Source organism: Lycium barbarum, chromosome 3 (assembly GCF_019175385.1).
Source record: "Lycium barbarum isolate Lr01 chromosome 3, ASM1917538v2, whole genome shotgun sequence".
Lineage (NCBI taxonomy): Eukaryota > Viridiplantae > Streptophyta > Magnoliopsida > Solanales > Solanaceae > Lycium > Lycium barbarum.
The window spans coordinates 5,583,432-5,604,568 of record NC_083339.1 but is presented as its reverse complement, the minus strand read 5'-3'; the positions used below and the strand labels follow the sequence as shown (position 1 = coordinate 5,604,568).

At 36.0% G+C, this 21,137-nt stretch overlaps 1 protein-coding gene and 1 long non-coding RNA gene across 3 annotated transcripts; both read right to left on the bottom strand.

The window, feature by feature from the left end:
* Positions 1 to 8,242: 8,242 nt before the first annotated feature.
* Positions 8,243 to 11,140, bottom strand: LOC132630027 (uncharacterized). 2 transcript variants are annotated; one of them, XR_009578462.1, is made up of 4 exons: positions 11,067 to 11,140; positions 9,838 to 9,885; positions 9,216 to 9,757; positions 8,243 to 8,593 (listed from the first exon to the last, which is right to left on the bottom strand). It is a non-coding gene; the product is annotated as an uncharacterized LOC132630027 (long non-coding RNA). The 2 variants fall into 2 exon arrangements; XR_009578461.1 differs by lacking the exon at positions 9,838 to 9,885.
* Positions 11,141 to 19,415: 8,275 nt separating this feature from the next.
* Positions 19,416 to 20,684, bottom strand: LOC132630180 (uncharacterized). The gene is made up of 2 exons (XM_060345755.1): positions 20,427 to 20,684; positions 19,416 to 20,252 (listed from the first exon to the last, which is right to left on the bottom strand). Exons 1-2 carry the CDS (start codon positions 20,682 to 20,684, stop codon positions 19,416 to 19,418), a joined length of 1,095 nt encoding a protein of 364 aa, XP_060201738.1.
* Between the last annotated feature and the right edge of the window lie 453 nt (positions 20,685 to 21,137).

Below are 21,137 nucleotides of genomic sequence, written 5' to 3'. Positions count from 1 at the left end.
TATAGGGACGATTTTTTTTTTTTGTTGACCCCACAAGAAGAGGAAGAGTTTATATAGGGTAAGTATTTTATGTGATGTGATAGATTTTTTTAGGATAGGTATGTGGGTTTCTGACACGTGTATCTTCTTGGGTAGTGTGTGTGGATAAAGGCTGGGCCCATTAAGCTTACTGGGCCCATCACTGTGTAAAATCTGAAGGGCAATACGGACTGGTCTTTAGTTTTTGTCGGTCAATTTCATACGGACTGGTCTTCAGTTTTTTATTTTTATCCTCCGCTTAAAAAGATGATCGAAAATATTTTGAGGTTCGAAATTCAGTAGAGTAAAAAAATAATAATATTTTCACAAGGTATAAAAAAAAAAATCAGGCGAAGTTACATAACTTATGCAGGAGAGGACAAACTTTTGTAAAAGCTTTGCCTTGCGATTTTTTTTTTAATTGAACGGGGGTTCGAACTCAAAACTTTGGGATATTTTCGGCCACTTTTTTAAATGAAAGACAAAAATTAAAGACCAGCAATTTGAGGGGCAAAAATTAAAGAACGCCCCGAAAGAACATTCCGAGCAAAAAAAATGAAATCTGAAATCTTGTTGTGGGTCCCATTTCGGACAATTATTCTTCTTTTTTGTTTGGGGAAAAACTGATTTTTCGAACACCAAGATCAACATTACCATAAACTACCACACTTTTGTTTTATTTTTCATTTGGTATTCGGTAGTCGCTTTGAGATTCCATTAATCTAGTGTACGGTTAAAAGTACTAGCTTTGAGATTCGATTAGTCTAGTGTACGGTTAAAAGTATTCGCTTTGGGATTCGATTAGTCTAGTGTACGGTTAAAAGTACTAGCTTTGAGATTCGATTAGTCTAGTGTACGGTTAAAAGTATTCGCTTTGGGATTCGATTAATCTAGTGTATGGGTGAAAGTATTCGCTTTGGGATTTGATTAGTCTAGTGTAAGGTTGTAAGTACTTGCTTTGAGATTCGATTGATCTAGTACACGGTTGAAGTACTCGCTTTGAGATTTGATTAATCTAGTGCACAATTGAAAGTACTCGCTTAAAGACTCGATTAATCTAGTGCTTGGTGGAAAGTTTCAGTGTGAGGGTAATCGAGAAGCATTCCCTACCAAAAGTGATTTCAGTTTCAGGGCTTGAACCCGATACTTCAAGTTAAGGATGTAAGTGTACTTATGACTCCACCACAAAATTTGAAGGTATTATGAAAGTATTGGTTATAACTTATAAGGCAAGGAAAGACGATTAATTAATGTAGTCCATTTATTATATTTTACTCGTCACCTTTACTAAAAATAGTTGTTTTGAGATACTTATCATTTTTTGAAAATAAGAAAAAAAGGGTAGCCCGGTGCACTAAGTTCCCGTTATGCGCCGGATCATGGGAAGGGCCGGACCACAAGTCTATTGTACCTTGCATATTTGCAAGAGGCTGTTTCCACAGCTTGAACTCGTGACCTCCTGGTCACAATGCAAAAATAAGAGAAATTTGATTATTTTTTCAAGTTTATATGTTTACTCTAATAAATGTGGAGAGAGATTAATGTGATGAAAGTAAGAAGTAGTAGTAAATTGAGATTAAAGAATAAATAAGAATAATGTAATTCATTCTTATATGGGCAAAGGATAGAGCAAAAGAGATTAGCAGTATTATCTAGTGAGAGTTGATTAACTAAATCCCTGGTTGCATTACAAGAGATTGAACAATTTATTTTGGTAACAATGTATGCTTTTGTTACTACTCCATATTTTATGAACTTGACTTGTTTAAAGCTACTTCCAAATTAGTCATTCAAATTAATACTTATTTCCTTGTTGGCATCAACGACAATATAGCTATTTGGATTTTATTTTGATTCGATTATGAAAAATTAGATTTTAAGAAGTTTTTGGCAGGTAATTTAAGAGAGAATATGCATTTGGATTAGTTTGTGAGAAAAATGAATCTGAAGTATATTTGTGGCAGTCTTCCGAGAAAATCTAGTAGGAAATTTACTCAGTTTAAAATATCTTGACTTGATTTTTGGAAAATCAAGTTTAAAGAAAAAATAACAAACTCTTGAACATTACTACTATATATATATACTAGTAAATTCACCCGCGCTTCGCGCGGTAAAGTACTGAAATATTGCTGAGTAGTTCATGTCTTAATTTTTGTACAAAGAAATTATTCTGTAATAATCAAACCATAATTGTAGTATGAACCCAAAAAAAAATAAAAAAATCTAGTATGATCAGTTACAACAGATAATAACCCAGCACAGAAAATAGTGGCAAAAACCTTAAATGAAGTTCTTTGACAGACTTCAATTTGAGAATTGTACTCTTTTGCAATGGATTAAACTCTCGCCAGCCAAGCCTAGGAGTGGGCACCAACAACAACACTGGACGCACTAAAGGCTTTGGTATGACAATAAAAGATAGAATTTTTCGGGCAACTTTCCAATCACTTTGTTAAGAGTTTTTAAATAATATGTTTCTTGTTGTAAATATCCCATCTTAGTGGATATCCATTATTTGGAAATATCCCATAAATATCCCAAAATATCTCAAAATATCCCATGTCTTGTTGCTCCTATAAATAGGATGCACAGATGCAATGTTGAAAGAGCAGAAGTAAGATAATCTGATATTTCTCTACATATTCTCTCTACATATTTCTTCTGTGTATTTACTTCATAGGTTTTATTTTATAATACGTTATCAGCACGAGACTCTGTCATCTCGAGCAAATACTTTACAAGCCTCGAAGGTATTGATTTCTTTGTTTTCCATTACTAATGGCAAATCTTTCTAGACGTGAATTTGTAGCCTTAGATATATCCGGCAATAGCTATATGTCTTGGATTCTTGATGCCGAGATTCACCTTAATGCGATGGGTCTGGAAGACACCATCAAAGATAAAAATGAGGCATCAAACCAAAACCGTGCTAAGACAATGATATTCCTCCGCCACCATCTTGATAAGAATTTAAAAATGGAATATCTCACGGTTAAAGATCCTCTTACGCTGTGGAATGATCTGAAAGATAGATATGATCACCTGAAGATGGTCATACTTCCACAAGCACGTTTTGATTGGCTCCATTTAAGGTTCCAGGATTTTAAATCTGTTAAGGCATACAATTCTACTATGTTTAAAATTATTTCTCAATTAAAATTATGTGGTGAAAATATTACTGATCTTGATATGCTGGAGAAAACATTCTCCACTTTTCCTGCCTCGAGTATGCTCCTGCAGCAGCAATACCGAGAGATGAAGTTCAAAAAATATTCTGATCTAATCTCACATCTTCTAGTGGCTGAACAACATAATGAATTACTGATGAAAAATCATGAAAGCCGACCCACTGGTACTGCCCCATTCCCTGAAGTGAATGAGGCAAATTTTCGCCATTCTAGGCGTGGAAGAGGTCGTGGCCCCAGTCGTGGTCATGGTCGTGGTCGAGGAAGGGATTTTAATCATGATTCTCGTTTTGCACCATATAATACCCTTGACCACCAGCAGTGTAAAAGGAAGGATGAAAAGTATGAAGTTGTGCAAAAGAAAAATTCAGAAAATAATTGCTTCCGATGTGGAGGAAAAGGGCACTGGTCACGTACCTGTCGTACGCCAAAGCACCTTGTTGAGCTATATCAAGCCTCCCTCAAAAGGGCAGAAAAGGATGCCGAAGCAAATTTTATTTCTGAAGATAATGTTGAGCCTATGCATCTAGATGTGGCAGATTTCTTTGAATTCCCTGAAGGAAACATAGATCATCTGATCGGTGATGGATCTGTATTAACTTAGATATTTAATACATGTCGTTTGTATTAGCTATTGTGGTTATGTTTCCATATATATGTAATAAAGTGTGTGTAATACTTTGTCTAATCAAAATATCTACTTCGATGTTTACTTTGCCTATTCTTTCGTTTTGAAGAATATATGGAAAATCCTCAAATATTATTTGGATCAATGACCAATCATGAAGATATTTGTGTAATTGATAGTGGAACAACGCATGCTATATTAAAAAATGAGAAATACTTTTCTTACTTGCGTAGAAAAAGGGGAAATAATTAATACAATTTTTGGTAATAGAAATTAATGATCAAAGGCTCCAGAAGAGCTAATTATTTATTTACAAGTATCATGACACTAGCAGTGTCCAAATAATATATGATTATGGTGAACAAATTAATGTCTCTCGAAGAGCTTATATATGATAGTACCATTCATCTCAGATCATAATTATTTCGATCGGAAAATAAATTATAGTAAACCTGAAGTTTACTAGCGAGAAAAATGGTCATCATATTGAGACTACAGATGATTGGAAGATTGAATATCTCCAACTTATTACGGGTAGGGTCACGTGTGTAAAGCGTTACCCGAGCATGAAGAGATCGCATGTCACAATAAACCAGAAGTTTTGACATAAAATTTTATGCAATAGTAAACCAGAAGTTTATTAAAAGAAATAGCACTCGTCATAGTAAACTTGAAGTTTACGGGTACAGATAATTTTATCAGTTGACAAGACCATTTTGATCGTCCTGATTTAAATCTGATGTGCTAATTGAGTATTAAAAACATATTGAAGAACTGGAAGATTCTTCAAGAATTTGTTTGTGTTGCTTGTTCTCATGATAAGTTGATTACACCAGCTAATGTTGGGACTGAATCCCCAAAATTCTGAAAAATATAAAAGGTGAGTGTGGGCCCCTTCACCTGCAATGTGATGTCTTAAATAGATGCATCTATGAGACGGTCACATGTATGTTTATTGTCAACTGGCAGTTTGACATTTACAAAGTTGCTTGCTCAAAATAATTGAGTTGGAAGCACAATTTTCAGAATATGTAATCAAGACAATCATCTTGATAATGCTGGTTTATATCTAAGTTGGTTTGGCATTGGATGCCTCCTGACCCAACTATTTCATATTTCATCTGCAAAATATGCTCTTAATGTCCCTGAAGGACAAAGTCTACAGCGTGCATGGAGCATGGTAGACCAATCGGTTCCAAATATAATAATCCTTGAAAAAGGGAGGAGCAAATGATCATAATAAGGAGGCAATGTGCTCTTGAAGAGCTACGACATAACACTTCATAAACCTTATGGGAGGTTCAGGTACCTGAAAATAATGAAGTGATGAGATCTCAGTAAGTTATGTCGAATTGCGAACCGATACAACATGATATCTTCTCGACAATATACAATATAGCGCGCAATATTGTATAAGGTTGTGAGGATTTGATTTCTACGTCTCTTCAAGCATGTTGACGTAGAATAATTACCAAGTAAAATGAAGCATCTTGGTAGACGTAATGTTTATTGGGCCAGCAGTCCAAACAACAGAAGATGTCACATTATTTATACTGATGGATGCTGTCACGGCCTATGTGGCTTACTTGATGAAATTTATATGAAAATTCCTGAAGGATATAAAATGCCTGAAGCATTTGGTTTAAAGTCTCGGGAAATGTATTCAATCAGATTACAAAGATTATTATATGGTTTAAAACAATCAGGGCGTATGTGGTATAATCGCCTAAGTCGAGTACTTGATAAATGAAGGATATATAAATGATGTCATTTGTCCATGTGTTTTTATTAAGAAAACAAAATCAGGGTTTATAATACTTGTTGTTTATGTTGATGACATAAACCTTATTGGAACTCCAGAATTTGAGATGAAAGATCTCGGAAAGACAAAACTCTGTCTTGGTCTGCAAATTGAACATTTCGCAAAAGGGATCTTTATCCATCAATCTGCCTATACTGAGAAAGTTTTAAATCGGTTTTACATGGACAATTCTCATCCTTTAAGTACTCCTATGGTTGTTCGCTCACTTGAAGTGAGCAAAGATCCGTTCCGACCTCAGGAAGAAAACGAAGAGCTACTTGGTCCTGAAGTACCATATCTTAGTGCAATAGGTGCACTTATGTATCTTGCTAATGCTACAAGACCTGACATAGCATTTTCTGTTAATTTGCTAGCAAGATATAACTTTTCTCCTACACGGAGGCATTGGAACGGGATTAAGCATATATTGCGATATCTGAAGGGAACTAGCGATATGGGTCTGTTTTATACTAACAAAGGTAGTACAGATCTTGTTGGTTATGCAGATGCAGGTTATTTATTTGATCCACATAAAGCTCTATCTCAAACGGGCTATCTGTTTACATGCGGAGGTACTGCTATATCATGGCGATCGACCAAGCAGTCCATTGTTGCTACTTCTTCAAATCATGCTGAGATAATCGCTATTCACGAAGCAAGTAGAGAATGTGTGTGGTTGAGATCAGTGATACATTTAATCAGAGAAAGATGTGGCTTGAAGTGTGATACAAAAATACCCACAGTATTATATGAAGATAATGCTGCATGCATAGCTCAATTAAAAGGAGGTTTCATAAAAGGAGATAGAACAAAACACATTTCACCAAAGTTATTTTTCACACATGATCTTCAGAAGAATGGTGATATTGATGTGCAACAAATCCGTTCAAGTGACAATCCTGCAGATTTGTTCACTAAATCTTTGCCAACTTCAACTCTTGAGAAGATGATATTCAAGATTGGAATGCGAAGACTCCGACATCTGAATCTTGGTCTTCGTCAGGGGGAGTGAAATACGTGTTGTACTCTTTTTTCCTTAACCAAGTTTTGTCCTATTGGGTTTTCTTGGTAAGGTTTTTAATGAGACAGCTCTCAAAGCGTATTTCTAGATATGTACACTCTTTTTCCTTCATTAGGACTTTTTCCCACAGGATTTTTTTTTTAATAAGGTTTTAACGAGGTATATCATCTATTAATGGACATCCAAGGGGGAGTGTTGTAAATATCCCATCTTAGTGGATATCCATTATTTGGAAATATCCCATAAATATCCCAAAATATCTCAAAATATAGTTCCCACATCGCTCGCACACGGGATTGTGTGCGTGCTTATAAGCAGGGCCTGAAGCCTTTACTTACAGACGCGTTTTAAAGCCGTGAGGTGCGCCAAAGCGGACAATATCTACAAGCTGTTTATAACACGTTATCAGCACGATGCTCGCGATGAGGGGGTGTGTTGTGAACTTGAAGTTCCCACATCGCTCGCACACGGGATTGTGTGCGTGCTTATAAGCTGGGCCTGAAGCCTTTACTTGTATACGCGTTTTAAAGCCGTGAGGTGCGCCAAAGCGGACAATATCTACAAGCTGTTTATAACACGTTATCAGCACGATGCTCGCGATGGGAGGGTGTGTTGTGAACTTGAAGTTCCCACATCGCTCGCACACGGGATTGTGTGCGTGCTTATAAGCAGGGCCTGAAGCCTTTACTTACAGACGCGTTTTAAAGCCGTGAGGTGCGCCAAAGCGGACAATATCTACAAGCTGTTTATAACATTTCTCACCTTTTTGCTATTTCGTCTTTTATTAAAGAAATACAAACATCAGATTTTTATGCTAAATTTTTCTGATTGTGTTATATCATAGTGTTTATGTATACGTCTTAAGCAGTGAAACAGTTAGCAAGTCGGGGATCATATTAAAAAAGCCTTCTGCAACCCATGCCCTGTGCACACACTTAGGTGCCGTTTGGCCGTAAAAATTATTCACTTTTTTCTGGAATTTTTTTTTCACTTTTTTCACTTTTGGGCGTTTGGCCATAAATATTCTGAATACAACTTGAAGTTGTATTGCGGAATACCAAAAACTCAAAAAACTTGTTTCACCAAAAATTACAATTTCAAAAACTACGGCTAAACACAACTCCAACTTCAAAAATTCCAAAAAAAGTGAATTTGTTTTTGGTATCTATGGCCAAACTTCTACTTAGTACTCCCTCCACATAAAACAACCACCAACTTAAGAAAAAGATTAGCATATGCTTCAAACATAAACCGTTGAATCTCATAGAAGTTAGTATCTAGACAATTACTCCACCTTTTAAACACAATACCTCCTCATAGAGTTTTTTGTACAGAAGAACACCTGCTAACATCAAGGCACCCATACATTAAGTATAGTTATGCATAAATTTGTCTAAGAGTGAGAGAAGGGGGAGAAACTTCCTTAACTAAATTCACTTACGGAAACATTATTAGACTAACACCAACATTGATCTCTTAATGGATCATTGCACGAACACGCTAAATAGCCTCGAGCCCATCCAACTCATATTTTTTCGGACTCTGGTATATGGTACTAAACATTAAGTTATATAGAGACAATATCAATAAGTGCAGGAATGAAGAACAGTTATGTTGACCAAAAATAAGGTACATTTATGTCATTGATTCTGAAGCCAACTTTGTAACAGAGGACAATGGTTGAACTATATCCGTTATAATAAGTGTGCTATAAAGAAAGTTAATGTTGTTGGATAAGGTGCAACTATATATTCTATGCAATGAAGTTCTTTGTCTTGGGGATCATATTGGCGTTGTCTCTGCTTCTTACTCCTTAGCCCAGAATTCTTGTACCTCTGTTCAGCTTCGATCAATAACATTATTCTTCGTGGACTTACCAAATTATAGGCATTTCAACGTGTATCTATGAGCTCTTTGTTTATTTGCTTGAACTTGAGAGTCTGAGAATTGCAAAGGAAACTCATAAATGCTAAATTTTTTGATAATATGCAGGCCAAAGAAATGTGGCTTGAAGCTTAATGGGGAGGAAAAAGATAACAATTAACCGAAGAATTAATCCACCGGTATCACCAGAATTTGAGGGTCATAATGCATACAATTGTTTATTTTAACTCTCACAACTTCTTATTGCCAATCTCTATTACAATAACAAATAAAGAATCCGGGAAAGGGGAAAAGAGCCAAACAATGAGCAAGCAAATAAAAAAACAAAAAGGGAAAAAACTGGGGTTTTTTTTTTTTTTGGAAGTGACATGTAACTTAGGCTATAGACCAGCCGTATATAAATATATAGATTAGGGCTAAGTAAAGAGTTTCCAATTCAAAATCATAAAGAAAATAGAGATATCGCAAAATAATTTGGCACATAAAAGCGATCTTTACTCTTTAAAATTTCTTCATGATTCCACCATAAACTATTATAATGGGTAAATTATCTTAATACATTTGGCAAAACTGCATAGACAAAAAAAAAAAAAAAAACTTTTATAGTATTAATGTATATTAGTAAAATTTGCACCTTTATTCAATTTAAACTAAAAGTCCAAACATAAGATATATTACATGTAGCTTCCATGAAATGATTACGATACCTTTCTCCTCCTCTAATTTTTCAAGAGCAGCACCTGCCAAAATAAGCTTAGAGATTTCGAATGAAATCATTTATTCAAAAGTTGAATTCATTGTGATAGCAGTTAATACTGATGAAACTTCGGATTAAGACAAGACCAATGATGTTGCTAGGGAATTCAACAGCAACCAAGTCTAAATGTGTTCAACAGACAATGATTGCATCAGTAAGGTGAGCTGAAATATTTCTTCAGCATCTTAGTGGAGTTGCTAAATTTTAGCTTCACAAGGCCACCAAAAGATAATAGGAAAAAGGGGAGGGGAAAAGAGAGCCAAAGCAGTAGGCATCCATGCCTTGCGAATCTCTATTTTTCTTGTTGTCAAGAGACACCTACAATAGGTAGAAGCTTTTTTTAATCCTTCTCATGATTATCCACTGGATGCTTCAATACAAAATCTTCATGGCTGGCTTTGCCCGGTTCTGTCTGACGTGCAGCTAGCCTGTTCTGTTGTTTCCGAGCATAAAAATCATCAACCTGTATAATCCAGTATAAAATTTCAATATGAGGAGAAATTTTCTCAAAATTAGGATAGAAATTCAATACAATCATCTAACCTGCAGCTTTTGATCTTCAATGTATCATCTATTGAATGGCCGATGGCCCTGAAAAGGAAGATATCTCTTCTACATTTTTTTTCAATCAAACATAGATAAATCTAAACAGTGACCATATGAAGATTTCAGATCCAAAAGGCTCCAATTTCAACAATGTATAACACATCACCAACCTAAACCATCTAAGTTTGGCAGCAAAACGGTTCACCTACTTAGAGATGAAACTAATGATATTTGCAGTTGTACCATTTACTGTGGTAGCAATACAGTACAGAACGTAGGATTATTCTACTGCAGTAACATAATGTATACAAAGTACAGGGGAGAAAAATGTGACTCAAAGAGATAGCCCGTCATAGAGAAGTCAGGATCTTATCCAAAATAAGGGTAAGTCATCTGGAACCAATACCTCGATGGATAACTCTCTTTTAATAAGCATCTCGATACACAACTCTTGGGATTTTTAGATCTACAGTTGATGAATCCGTGTAAATACGAGTTCTTTCCTATAGTAATGGCTACGAACTACGTAATCTGAGCTGTCAAGGCTTTCAAACCAAGACTGGAAAAACTCAATCCATAAAGATTAGTTTAGTGGAATGACTTAACGAAGCAAATTCTTTTTGTCGTACTCTAATAGATGAACTTTTACATGTATTAAAATGTGGGTCTAAATAGAGAGGATTTGATATAAGAACATACAATATTCTCCATCTATAGTAAGTTAACCAAAGTAAGTTGTAGCTCAATTAGGAGATAATTTGTATTTCAACAGAATGAAAGCAAAAGACTTTGCCTTCTAAAGGCAGCAGTAAACAACACATACGTTTCTCTATTGAAAAGAATCTTCTTTTTTTTTTTTTCTATTCAGACTTATGGTCTGAGTAAGGTATCTCCTCCATTAACTCTGCCCCTAAAGAAGAGAGCGCATAAGAACAGAAAGAGAGAAGCTTACTCTCTTTCTTGCTCACTAATCCCTACATAAAACTAAACCATAGTGCAACATATAACCATGTAACGACAAAGGACCACACTTTTACTTGCTCGGCTTACTTCTCCGACCTGCTTGAAAAGATCATTAGTTTCTTCACTTGCTATCCTAATCTCTTCCCCAAAGTACAAGTCTACAAGAAAATCCTGTTTAAAAGAAGTTCTTTACAGAGTAAAAGAACAAACTTGTCTTTTGTTAGTTTTTGATGACTTAAAAAAATGCGAGTAGATGTAGATACCATATTTTGCGGCGATCAGAGAAAGAGATGCCGACTATAGCCAACCGCTGGGGCATATCCAGTAAGAATCCTGTAAAGCGTTAGGACAAAGATGGTGGATTCAGTTGTGGCAAAAGCAGAGAATTAAAAGGGAGTTAAGAATTTAGGAGCGGAGGATTGCCTCGTTTCTGCTTGTATATCCGTCAACAATATGTAGTACCGCTGACCGCGCTGGATATGAATCGCGAAAGACGGAACAACAATCTTTGCTACGAAGAAGAGACGGAGGCAAACGGTCCCAAACCCACATTTTCGCCCCCCCCCCCCCCCAACCAACCCCCAAATTTTTTTTTAAGACTTTAATCCATCCTCATAAACCCCTATCCATTTCCATTTTAATCCACACCAATCACTCTTCTCTTTCTCTCAACCTCTCAATTATAGTTACTTTACAACAATTAAACACTTTAAATTTCTCTCAATTAAATATTATAAAGTCTTATTATAGTTTCAATTATTAATTTTGCAATTATAATAATATTATTGGTGGAGTTAGTGATTTTGCAACAATCTGAAGTAGCTTTGCTGGATTTGCAATTCTAGCCGCTTTCACCTTGTTGGAAATTAGTCCGGCAATTTGGTACCTTCGTTCCAACTCTATCTTTATTTTTCGCAATTTAATTTACGGAATTTAATTTGTTGCAATTTATTTTCTTGTGATTTATTTGAGTGTGATTTAAATTAATTCTATTTAATAATGACGAAGAGATTTAGACGTGGTGCCGGTAGTAGTGGTATTGTTAAGGGTGGGTTTAATGAGGAAACATTTGTGGAAGAAACACCTAATTTAGGTATTGATATTGGTGGACATAATCCATTTTTAGATCATGAGGCAATGCAACAACATTATACTGACACTTTTAATGAAATTGATGATGATGATGAAACACAAGCCCCAGAAAATCTCATAGGAGATATAGGTCCTACACAATCACATACACAAGATGAATCGCCTAGAACTCGTAAGCCAACCGCTAAAATTTGAAAATTTATGACTAAGGATAAGGAAAGCCAAACAGCTAAATGTACCATTTGTGGATAAGTATTTGCTTTTAGGCAAGAAACTAGTAAGGATGGTGGAACGGGTACACTAAATGGTCATATGAGAAAGAGACATATGGATGTTTAGGGAGAGCAAACGGGTTCAAATGTGATGGGGTATTCAAATGACGATATACCCACGAACCGGTAAAATATTTAAGTATTACAAGAAAAATGAGCGTGTAGAAATAACTAAAATGGTAGTTTATGATTGTTTACCATTTTTCTTTCCTTCGGGTTTGGGGTTTGTTACTTATATTCAATGTTGTTATAATTCGTTATTTGAGGGTATTCCTAGAAGTACTTGTAGAGCGGGTGTTATAGATTTGTATAAAAATATAGATTTTATTTGCGTCATGTATTTAATTCTTTAAATTGTAATGTTTCTCTTACCGCTGATTTGGGTCTTAGTCTTAACAAGTTAGATTTTTTTGCTATTACATGTCATTGGGTTGATGATAATTGGGTTATGCAAAAAAGAATTATAGCTTTTTTATATGATGAAGGGAAAGGTCGTCATGATGAAAATTTTTTAGCGGATTCAATGTCTACTATTATGAGATTTTTTAATATTTATAGAAAAACACTTTGCATTGCTTTAGATAATGCTTCTAATAATACAAAGACGATTGGTCTTTTAAAAAGAGAATTAAACCCTCCGCTAAAAAAAAAAAATCATGTGAGATGTAGTTGTTACATTTTAAACTTAATTGTTAAAGATGGTCTTGTGTGTTTTGACGATTCTATTCAAAAAGTTAGAGAGGCGGTTGCGTTTATTTTTTGTAATGCTAATAGGGGAAGACTTAGAGATTTTAAGAATTGTTGTGTGGAAAATAACCTTAGACCTAGGAAAATTCAAGTAGAAATTGAGATCAGGTGGAACTATACTTACATTATGCTACAACAAGCATATGAGTATAGGATTCCCATACAATAAGTTCACAACAAATATAATATTAATAATGATGATTGGTTAAATTTTACGCATTGGGAAGATGTTAAGGAATGTGTTGAACTCTTAGAAATTTTTTATAATGCAACTCTTGCTTTTTCTAAACAATTTTATCCCACGGTAATCGAAATTTTAGCCTACTTAGTGGAAATAGCTAGAGTTTTACAAGAGTATAAATATAAACTCGGTTATCAAGCGGCTATTTTTGATATGACAACAAAATTTAAGAAGTATTTTTTTCCCATCCCAACTTTATTTATATTGAGTTCTCTTTTAAATCCTTGTTTAAAAGTGTCTTATACTAAAGCATTGATTAATCAAATTTATACATTTTTAGAAATTGAAGAGGGGGTTGAATCATCTTTAGCTGAAGCCGAACTCTCTATTGATGCCGAGTTTAGAAAAGTTTTTAGTCATTATTCTAATTTGGAAGAACATGCTACACCCGTTGATCCACGCCCTATTATTTCTCAAAGTAGCAAAAAGGGTTTGTCGGGTTTGTCGCATTTAAAAGTTTTACATTCACATCCAACTCCTTCTTGTAATGCAAAGTTGCAAACTTTGATGAATGTCACTTTTATTTGATGCAGCCAAATGTGGATATCAAGGAACTAGATGATTAGGACGTCTTAGCATGGTGGAAGAAATACAAAGTAAGTGATCCGATACTCTCAAGAATGACTCGAGATATCCTTACGGTTCAAGTATCAACTGTGGCTTCGGAGAGTGCATTTAGCTAAAGAAGAGAACAAATTGGAGACCATGGACACTCATGATCCGAATTTAGCTTGCAAGTACTAGTGTGCATTCGCGATTGGATTAGATTGGAGCGACGCAACCAAAACTTAGAAGCGGAAGAAGGCGAAGAGGAAGAGATTGAAGATTTGATAGCAAGTGGAGCGGACCAAATGGAAGACTTTGAAGATATCTTTATGGTCGAATATGATATGGTGGAAATTAACCAAATGATTGAGAATTGGTGATTTTATTATTCTACTATTTCTTTGCAACTCACGTATTATTTGCAAGTTAAAAAATTTACAACTTACAAATAAATGTTATCCAAGAATGAATAAAATATATGGCTCATTGAGCTTTCTTCTATTTACTTGTGCTCATATTTTTACTTATATTAAGTTAGGAATATATCTAAAATATACTAAGAATATACTTATAATATACATCTACTTAAATTAAAAACTAGAAAGTTATATACTTGAAAAATAATTAAAATATACTAAGAATATACTTATAATATAAATATACTTAATTTATAAAATACGAATTTATAAACTTAAAAAAAAATTAAGTTATAACTAACTTAAGTTATAATATATAAGTATATATATAGTATACACATAACTTAAACATATATTATAACTATATGGAAGAGTGGGTTCAGCACTTGGATCGTCGACATGCTTGAGGGGCATTTCGGTCATTTCACTGTGAGCTGTAAACTGGATAATACGTGGTGTATTAATATATGGCCAGGTGTACGTATTAGTTTTTTTTTTCCCCCTTTATTATTAGAAGAGAAATGATTGAGTATTGGAATGAAATGGACCCAACTAGTGGTTTAGAAAAAAGCCAAATTTTTGCAATTCAAAGTGATATCTTTATCGCAATTTATTTGGAGACAAAGTCTTTTTTTACCTACATGCGCCTTTTCTCTCCTCTCCTTTCATCCGAGGTGCAATATTGAGCTCTTTGAAGCATTAAAGTATCTTCCCCCTGAATTTCGGCAATATAGGTGACATATTTTAGTTTGTTAATTATGGTATGAGCAAGTGTTCTGCCCCTTGAAGCTTATACGTGAGTTCGTCCATTGGATTGGGTTGCGACCTATATTGCTAAGAGAGAAAAGTTTTTTGCCTGGTTTAACTTTGATTGCAGCCACCAGGAATAAGTGGTTCTCGCTCAGAAGAAAATATGCGATATTTTAATGTTACGATTCTTGGTCCAATGCAGTCTCCTATGAAGGTAATTTCTCAATCAATATGCTAAGTAAATGAAAGTCCATGTATCTATTCCAGCAGCAGCAGCAGCAGCAGTAAGAAGGAATATGGTAAGGCAAGAGATTCTCTCTTCAGGCTGCCTGTGGACTTCCAAGCAAACCAAACAATCTGATTCTCGATGTTGTGATTATTGATAATCATTCATTTGGTTGATATAAAGTAAGTTGAGAATATCTACAAGTTTTACAAGTTGGAATAGGATTTTTCACTTCCTCTGTTTCTATTTAAGTTTTTCTATTTCAATAATTGATTATAAAGATTTAGACTTCTAATAACTGTTGTCAAATTAGATCAGTATGGAAAATTGAGAGGATTAAGTACTTGACTGATAAACCATGCAGAAAATAGTAGAAAGAAATATACGCTAGTTGATCATCTCCGATTGTCGTCCCGGTATCTAAGCTTTATAGTTGGGGTAACTCTTTTACACGCTTTCTCCTTTTTTTTTTTACTGCATTAGGTAACAATTGATGCAAACTCAAAACGAATTGGAACATCACCTTTTCACTTCCATTTTACTCGATCCTTCTACCCGATTTCCTGGTTAACTTGTGCAAGAGGTGAATCTTATGATGTTCGTATATGTGTTTTTCTTTGTATTTATAGTTGTTAAAGAATTATGATTTGACAAAACCGTGGATAAATGATAACATGAAGAATATCTTTTGTAGGTTATATCAATAATTTCATTTTTTGATATGCCTCTCTTAAGCTCACTTTCCTACCCAATGTTGTCATTGTTGTTCAAAATACCTATTCTCTCTTGGCTTTGCTAGAGTGTCAACTATGATAGGTCATCAAAAAAAGTTGTTTCAACTATGATAGAATTCTTATTTGTAGCTTTTCAGGTATTTAGGATTCAGACCATTACCATTGGGCACACATGGTAAGCTGATACTATTAATATTATGTGAAGAATTCTAGGTGTTTGATTTGAAATACCTGATTGAAATGTTGCTTGCTAATGAATGGAATAGATCTGATTTTGACTGATCAGCAATAGCTCTACAATATTTCTATGACACAATCTGTATCGATAACACCCGTTAGCCCCGTATGAACTTTTTCGGACATACTCATATAGACTCTGTGTCCCGCTTTGATCTTTTTGGAGTTGATATGACACAAATAATTAGTTATATTTAGCGCTATATATATTTAAGTTGCTTATTACTTTGTGGTGGGTGGAATTTTGATAAGATGCTAGCTTTTACATTCAAGATTCTTTACCTCATGTTTTAGCGTCGCCTTTTCTACAACTTTTTTTTTTTTTTGGTAAGTAAAGGATTTTATTTACCAAAGTGAACGTTGTGTACAACTTAATATCTTGAGTTGGACAGAGTCCCAACCTCAAGTCACGCTACAATCTGCATACTGCCTACTTCACCTCTATGCTTGTCACGACCCAGCTAGGGGCCGCGACGGGTACCCGGGGCTAACCACCGAGCACCACTTACTCTATTACTCACCCTACTCGATTAATGCCCTTTTATCATATTTAACCCAAAGCATGGGAAAACCATAGTTTATATGAAAACATAAATACTTTTACAAATAGAGAGCTTTAGTATATCAAAATAATAAGTGCACATGTCCATGAAGAATGTGAGACCATACTACCCACACTACGCATCTACGAGCCTCTACTGACATACTATACAATGGACGGAACAAGACTCCGTCATGCCCAAAATATACATGCATATATATATATACACCAAAAGAGAAACCATAAGCACCTCCGAACAATGGAGTGCTCTCAACAGCTGACAGCTCCTAAGTGTCTGGATCAAGCTCGCCTCCCTGTCTACCTGTGGGCATGAACACAACGTCCAAGGAAAAGGACGTCAGTACGAATATTGTACTGAGTATGAGAGGCATAAACAATGAAGAAAGACATCGATAATATAGTGTGAGCATCCATAAGAACATCTGAATCTGAATAAAGATCATAAGAGAAATAATGCATGCTATCTTACTCATACTTATCGTAATATCATAAATGCATGACATGCAAGCTGCCTGTCCTTACCGGAACGGTGTGATAATCAATAATCTGAGCCCGCGTCCAGGCCTCCCGCGTCCGGGGTACCATCTCATGCCGCCCACTAGTGGTGTCTACCCGGCCAACTAGGCCCGGTGTGTCCGTATAGCCGCCCGCCGTAGCGGTGTCTGCCCGGCCAACTAGGCCCGGTGTGAATGCAATCATGACATGCTCATGGTAAAATACTCATAGTAATATATTTATAAAATATGCTTGTTCTTATACATGCATAAGGACTCTAGATTAGCTGTATTCCATCGAGGTGACGTAAGGTCGTGTACCCTCGATTCTATTATGGACATACATGATTATTCTGCCTCACCTTGAAGGAATCAATGTATAAGGTGAGTGCATACAAGGAACAACATCATTTACGTTGAGAACATCATATCATATCTTTTGACTCATATAGCTATTTATGATCTTGAGCTCTTGGCTTTCAGGGTATAGGAGAGTCATGGAAAGAGGGGAAATCATGTCATGGGATTCATGCCATAGAAAGAAAGGGTTTAGCCTCACATACCTTGATCGCTTAGCTAAGTTGTCGTTCACTTATCTTCCTTCGATATCACGTCGTCACCTTCACGAGAGAATTTGGCTCATGTTAGTTAACGGATTACGAAAACGCATCATTATTCCTAAGGAAAACTAGGCGGCATTTCCCTTGTTTCCACTACTTTTCCCCCGTTCTATTACAACTCCCAAACATTTACAATAATACTCATAATACTACAAGCAACAATCATCGTTTACACACCTTAAGCAAAATCCACCATTTCCTTCCAATTTCCCCACATTTTATGGTTTTAGCTCATCTTCATAATTTTACTCACTTTACACTTATTCCATGGTCTATATGTCATTTATAACGTATTTATAATCGTAGCATTTCAACTTCCATGATTCCCTTCAATTACTATTCCATTATGACACTATTCACCCATGCAATACTCATTTCTATGTTCTTCTACATTTCAAGTATCTAAGCTTTCCAGTACCTCAAACAACATGAATTGATCATGAAACTTACCTCGGATGATGGTTGAACAGGCCTTGAGTCGCAATACTTCACTTAGACAAAATCCTAGTTTCACCTTCTTGGGAATTTCTTGACTTAGATGATCCTTTGATGTGTTCTTACACTTGATTTCATGAATTTAGTGTTGTTAATCTTGATGTTCCTTTGATTATCTTGGATGAAGTGTTGTGAGGAATGTTCTAGAGTGTTCTTGAATGGTGTAGGTGAGAAATGAGAAAATATGAGGTTTAGGTCCCTTTAATAATTCAAAATCTGGTCTTTAATGAATATTTGTCGGGATGAACAGTGGTCGTAAACCACAGTTTACGGACCGTATACTGGTTTACGGTCTGTCCTCCATGGTCGTGTTTAAGCATCCCAGAAACAGAAAGTTTGGTTGAGGAGCATGGCAATTTACGACTAAGGTTTACGGTCCGTAAACCAGTTTACGGGCCGTCCTCCAAGTCGTTTTTAACCATTTCAACATCGACAGAAAGTTGAAGTTTGGAAAGCTGGAGGACGATGGTGGTTTACGGTCCGTAAATCACTTTACGGGGCCGTAAACCACTTTACGACCACTGGGCTGCATGAATTTCTACAACTTTCCCATTTCCAATAATTCATGAATCATCACCCCTTACTTAATGAAGCACCACACATTCATACCCTTTATTGTTCTATCCCTTGTACACGTGCGGGGGCTTTTCCGAGGTGTAACAATGCTACCAAAATTATCAAGGGTAAAAATTTAAAGCCTACAAAATACTAGCTAATTTTGGGGAAGCTGCTCCTCTTCCATGCACTTCCTGGATGATCTTTCTCACCAATTGCTCAGGTGTTCTGCTCTTTTGTTGGAAAATCCTTGATTTCTCTCAAGCCAAAGATGATACACTGCCCCAGCCAACACCATTCTATATATGATAGCAAGTGCAGCTTTTCCTTTTGCCCTTCGACTTGCCCACTTGACTTCTTCCTTCCAGTTCATCACCCCTCTGTGAATACCTTGCCAGGTAAGTAATTTTTCCCATACCAGCCTAGAAAAATTGCAGACAAAGAATATATGTTGGTGATCTTCCTTCTCCACCTCACATAGCGGGCATAGTAAGCTCGTTTGGATTCCCTATTTATCCAGTCGATCTCGTGTATACATTCGGCAATGGATTGATAAATATAACACAAAGATCCATTTAGGACTGCCTTGGTTGTTGCATATAAGCCTCCTCCACTCAACTTTTGGCTAGTCGCCCCTAAGCTGATTATATATATCTCGGATAGAATAATTATCAGCCTGCAGGATTGTCACCTTGTCCAGATTTGCCTCAGTGAGATATTTCGCAGCCTGCAGGATCTTTTGGATTAGCCAAGAGGCCTGTTTGGTAATCACATCCCAAGCTGCTCTCCCCTTTATATAGTATGTGTGTACCCACATTATCCAGAGCTTATCCTTCTTCTTGCTAAGATTCCATAGTTGCTTCACTATTGCAGCTTTATTCCATGTATGCACATCAGTAATGTTCAGCCCACCAGCAGTCTTAGGCCAGCAAAGTTGGTCCCATGCCACAAGGGCTTTGTTTTTTGCCTCGGCTGCACATGTCCAAAGAAACTTCTGACACACTCTTTCTATCTTTTGTAGGATTTTCTTAGGCAGAGGGAACATTTGGGACCAAAAAGATTGCACTGCTATTAGGACACTCCTCAACAGTTGCAAACGGCCTGCATAAGATAGAAATTTAGTTGTCCAGCTAGTGATTCTTCCAAGCATCTTTTCAAGGAGGGGTTGGCATTGAGCTACAGTAAGTTTCTTGGAACTCAAAGGGACCCCAAGATATTTGAATGGCAGCTTCCCTATCGAGAAACCAAGTGTTTGAATGATACTTTGTTTGATGGGCTCCGGAACCCCTCCAAAGTATATGCTACTCTTACTCTGATTTGCTATAAGGCCAGACGCATGAGAAAATACTTGGAAACATTCATATAACCTTGATGCAGATGCCTTATCTCCTCTACAAAACAATAACAGATCGTCCGCAAAGCTCAATTGTATGATGTTTAATTTTTTGCACCTCGGGTGATACTGAAAATCAGGGGCTGTTCTCAAATTTTTCAATAGCCTAGTAAGATATTCCATTGATAGCACAAATAAGTAAGGGGACATAGGGTCCCCTTGTCGAACCCCTCTCTTAGCAGCAAATGGGGCAGTTGGAGATCCATTTACAAGTATAGATTATGAAACAGTTCTTACACATACCATTATCGAGTTGACAAACTGCTCTGGAAACTGTAAACCTTGCAGGACTTGCTCCAAAAAATTCCACTCTAGAGAATCGTAGGCCTTTTTCATATCAATCTTGATCATGCATCTAGGTGAAATTTCTTTCCTCCCATAGCATTTGACTAATTCATGGCTTAGGATCACGTTGTCATTCAGCCTTCTACCGGGCACAAAACTAGTCTGTCCACTGTCCACCAAAACATCCATTACAGGCTGGAGTCTTTGAGTGAGCATTTTTGATATAATCTTGTTGAGTGTAGTACAACACGAGATAGGCCTGTAGTCTCTAATGGTGGTAGGGTGCTTTATTTTAGGAATCAAGGTCACCGAGGTGCTATTGATTGGGGCATACATGACACTAGTTTCAAAGAAATTTAGGATAGCACTACTAACATCCTCTCCAATAATGGACCATGATTTTTTTAAAAACAGTGAGTTTGAAGATATTTAATTCCGCATCTTTTATAGATTCTAATTCCTATGTATCTATGAAGAGCTTTTGTCTATTCTCACAACTCTTCGCATGTAAAGGAACATTTACTAGCTACCTTAAATTGTAAATATTGAGCCCGTGCTTGCACGGGCTATTATATATATATATATATATATATATATATACACGTATATGCTGTATTGTTGTTAGTCGGTATATATATATATATATATATATATATAAGTATATTCTTA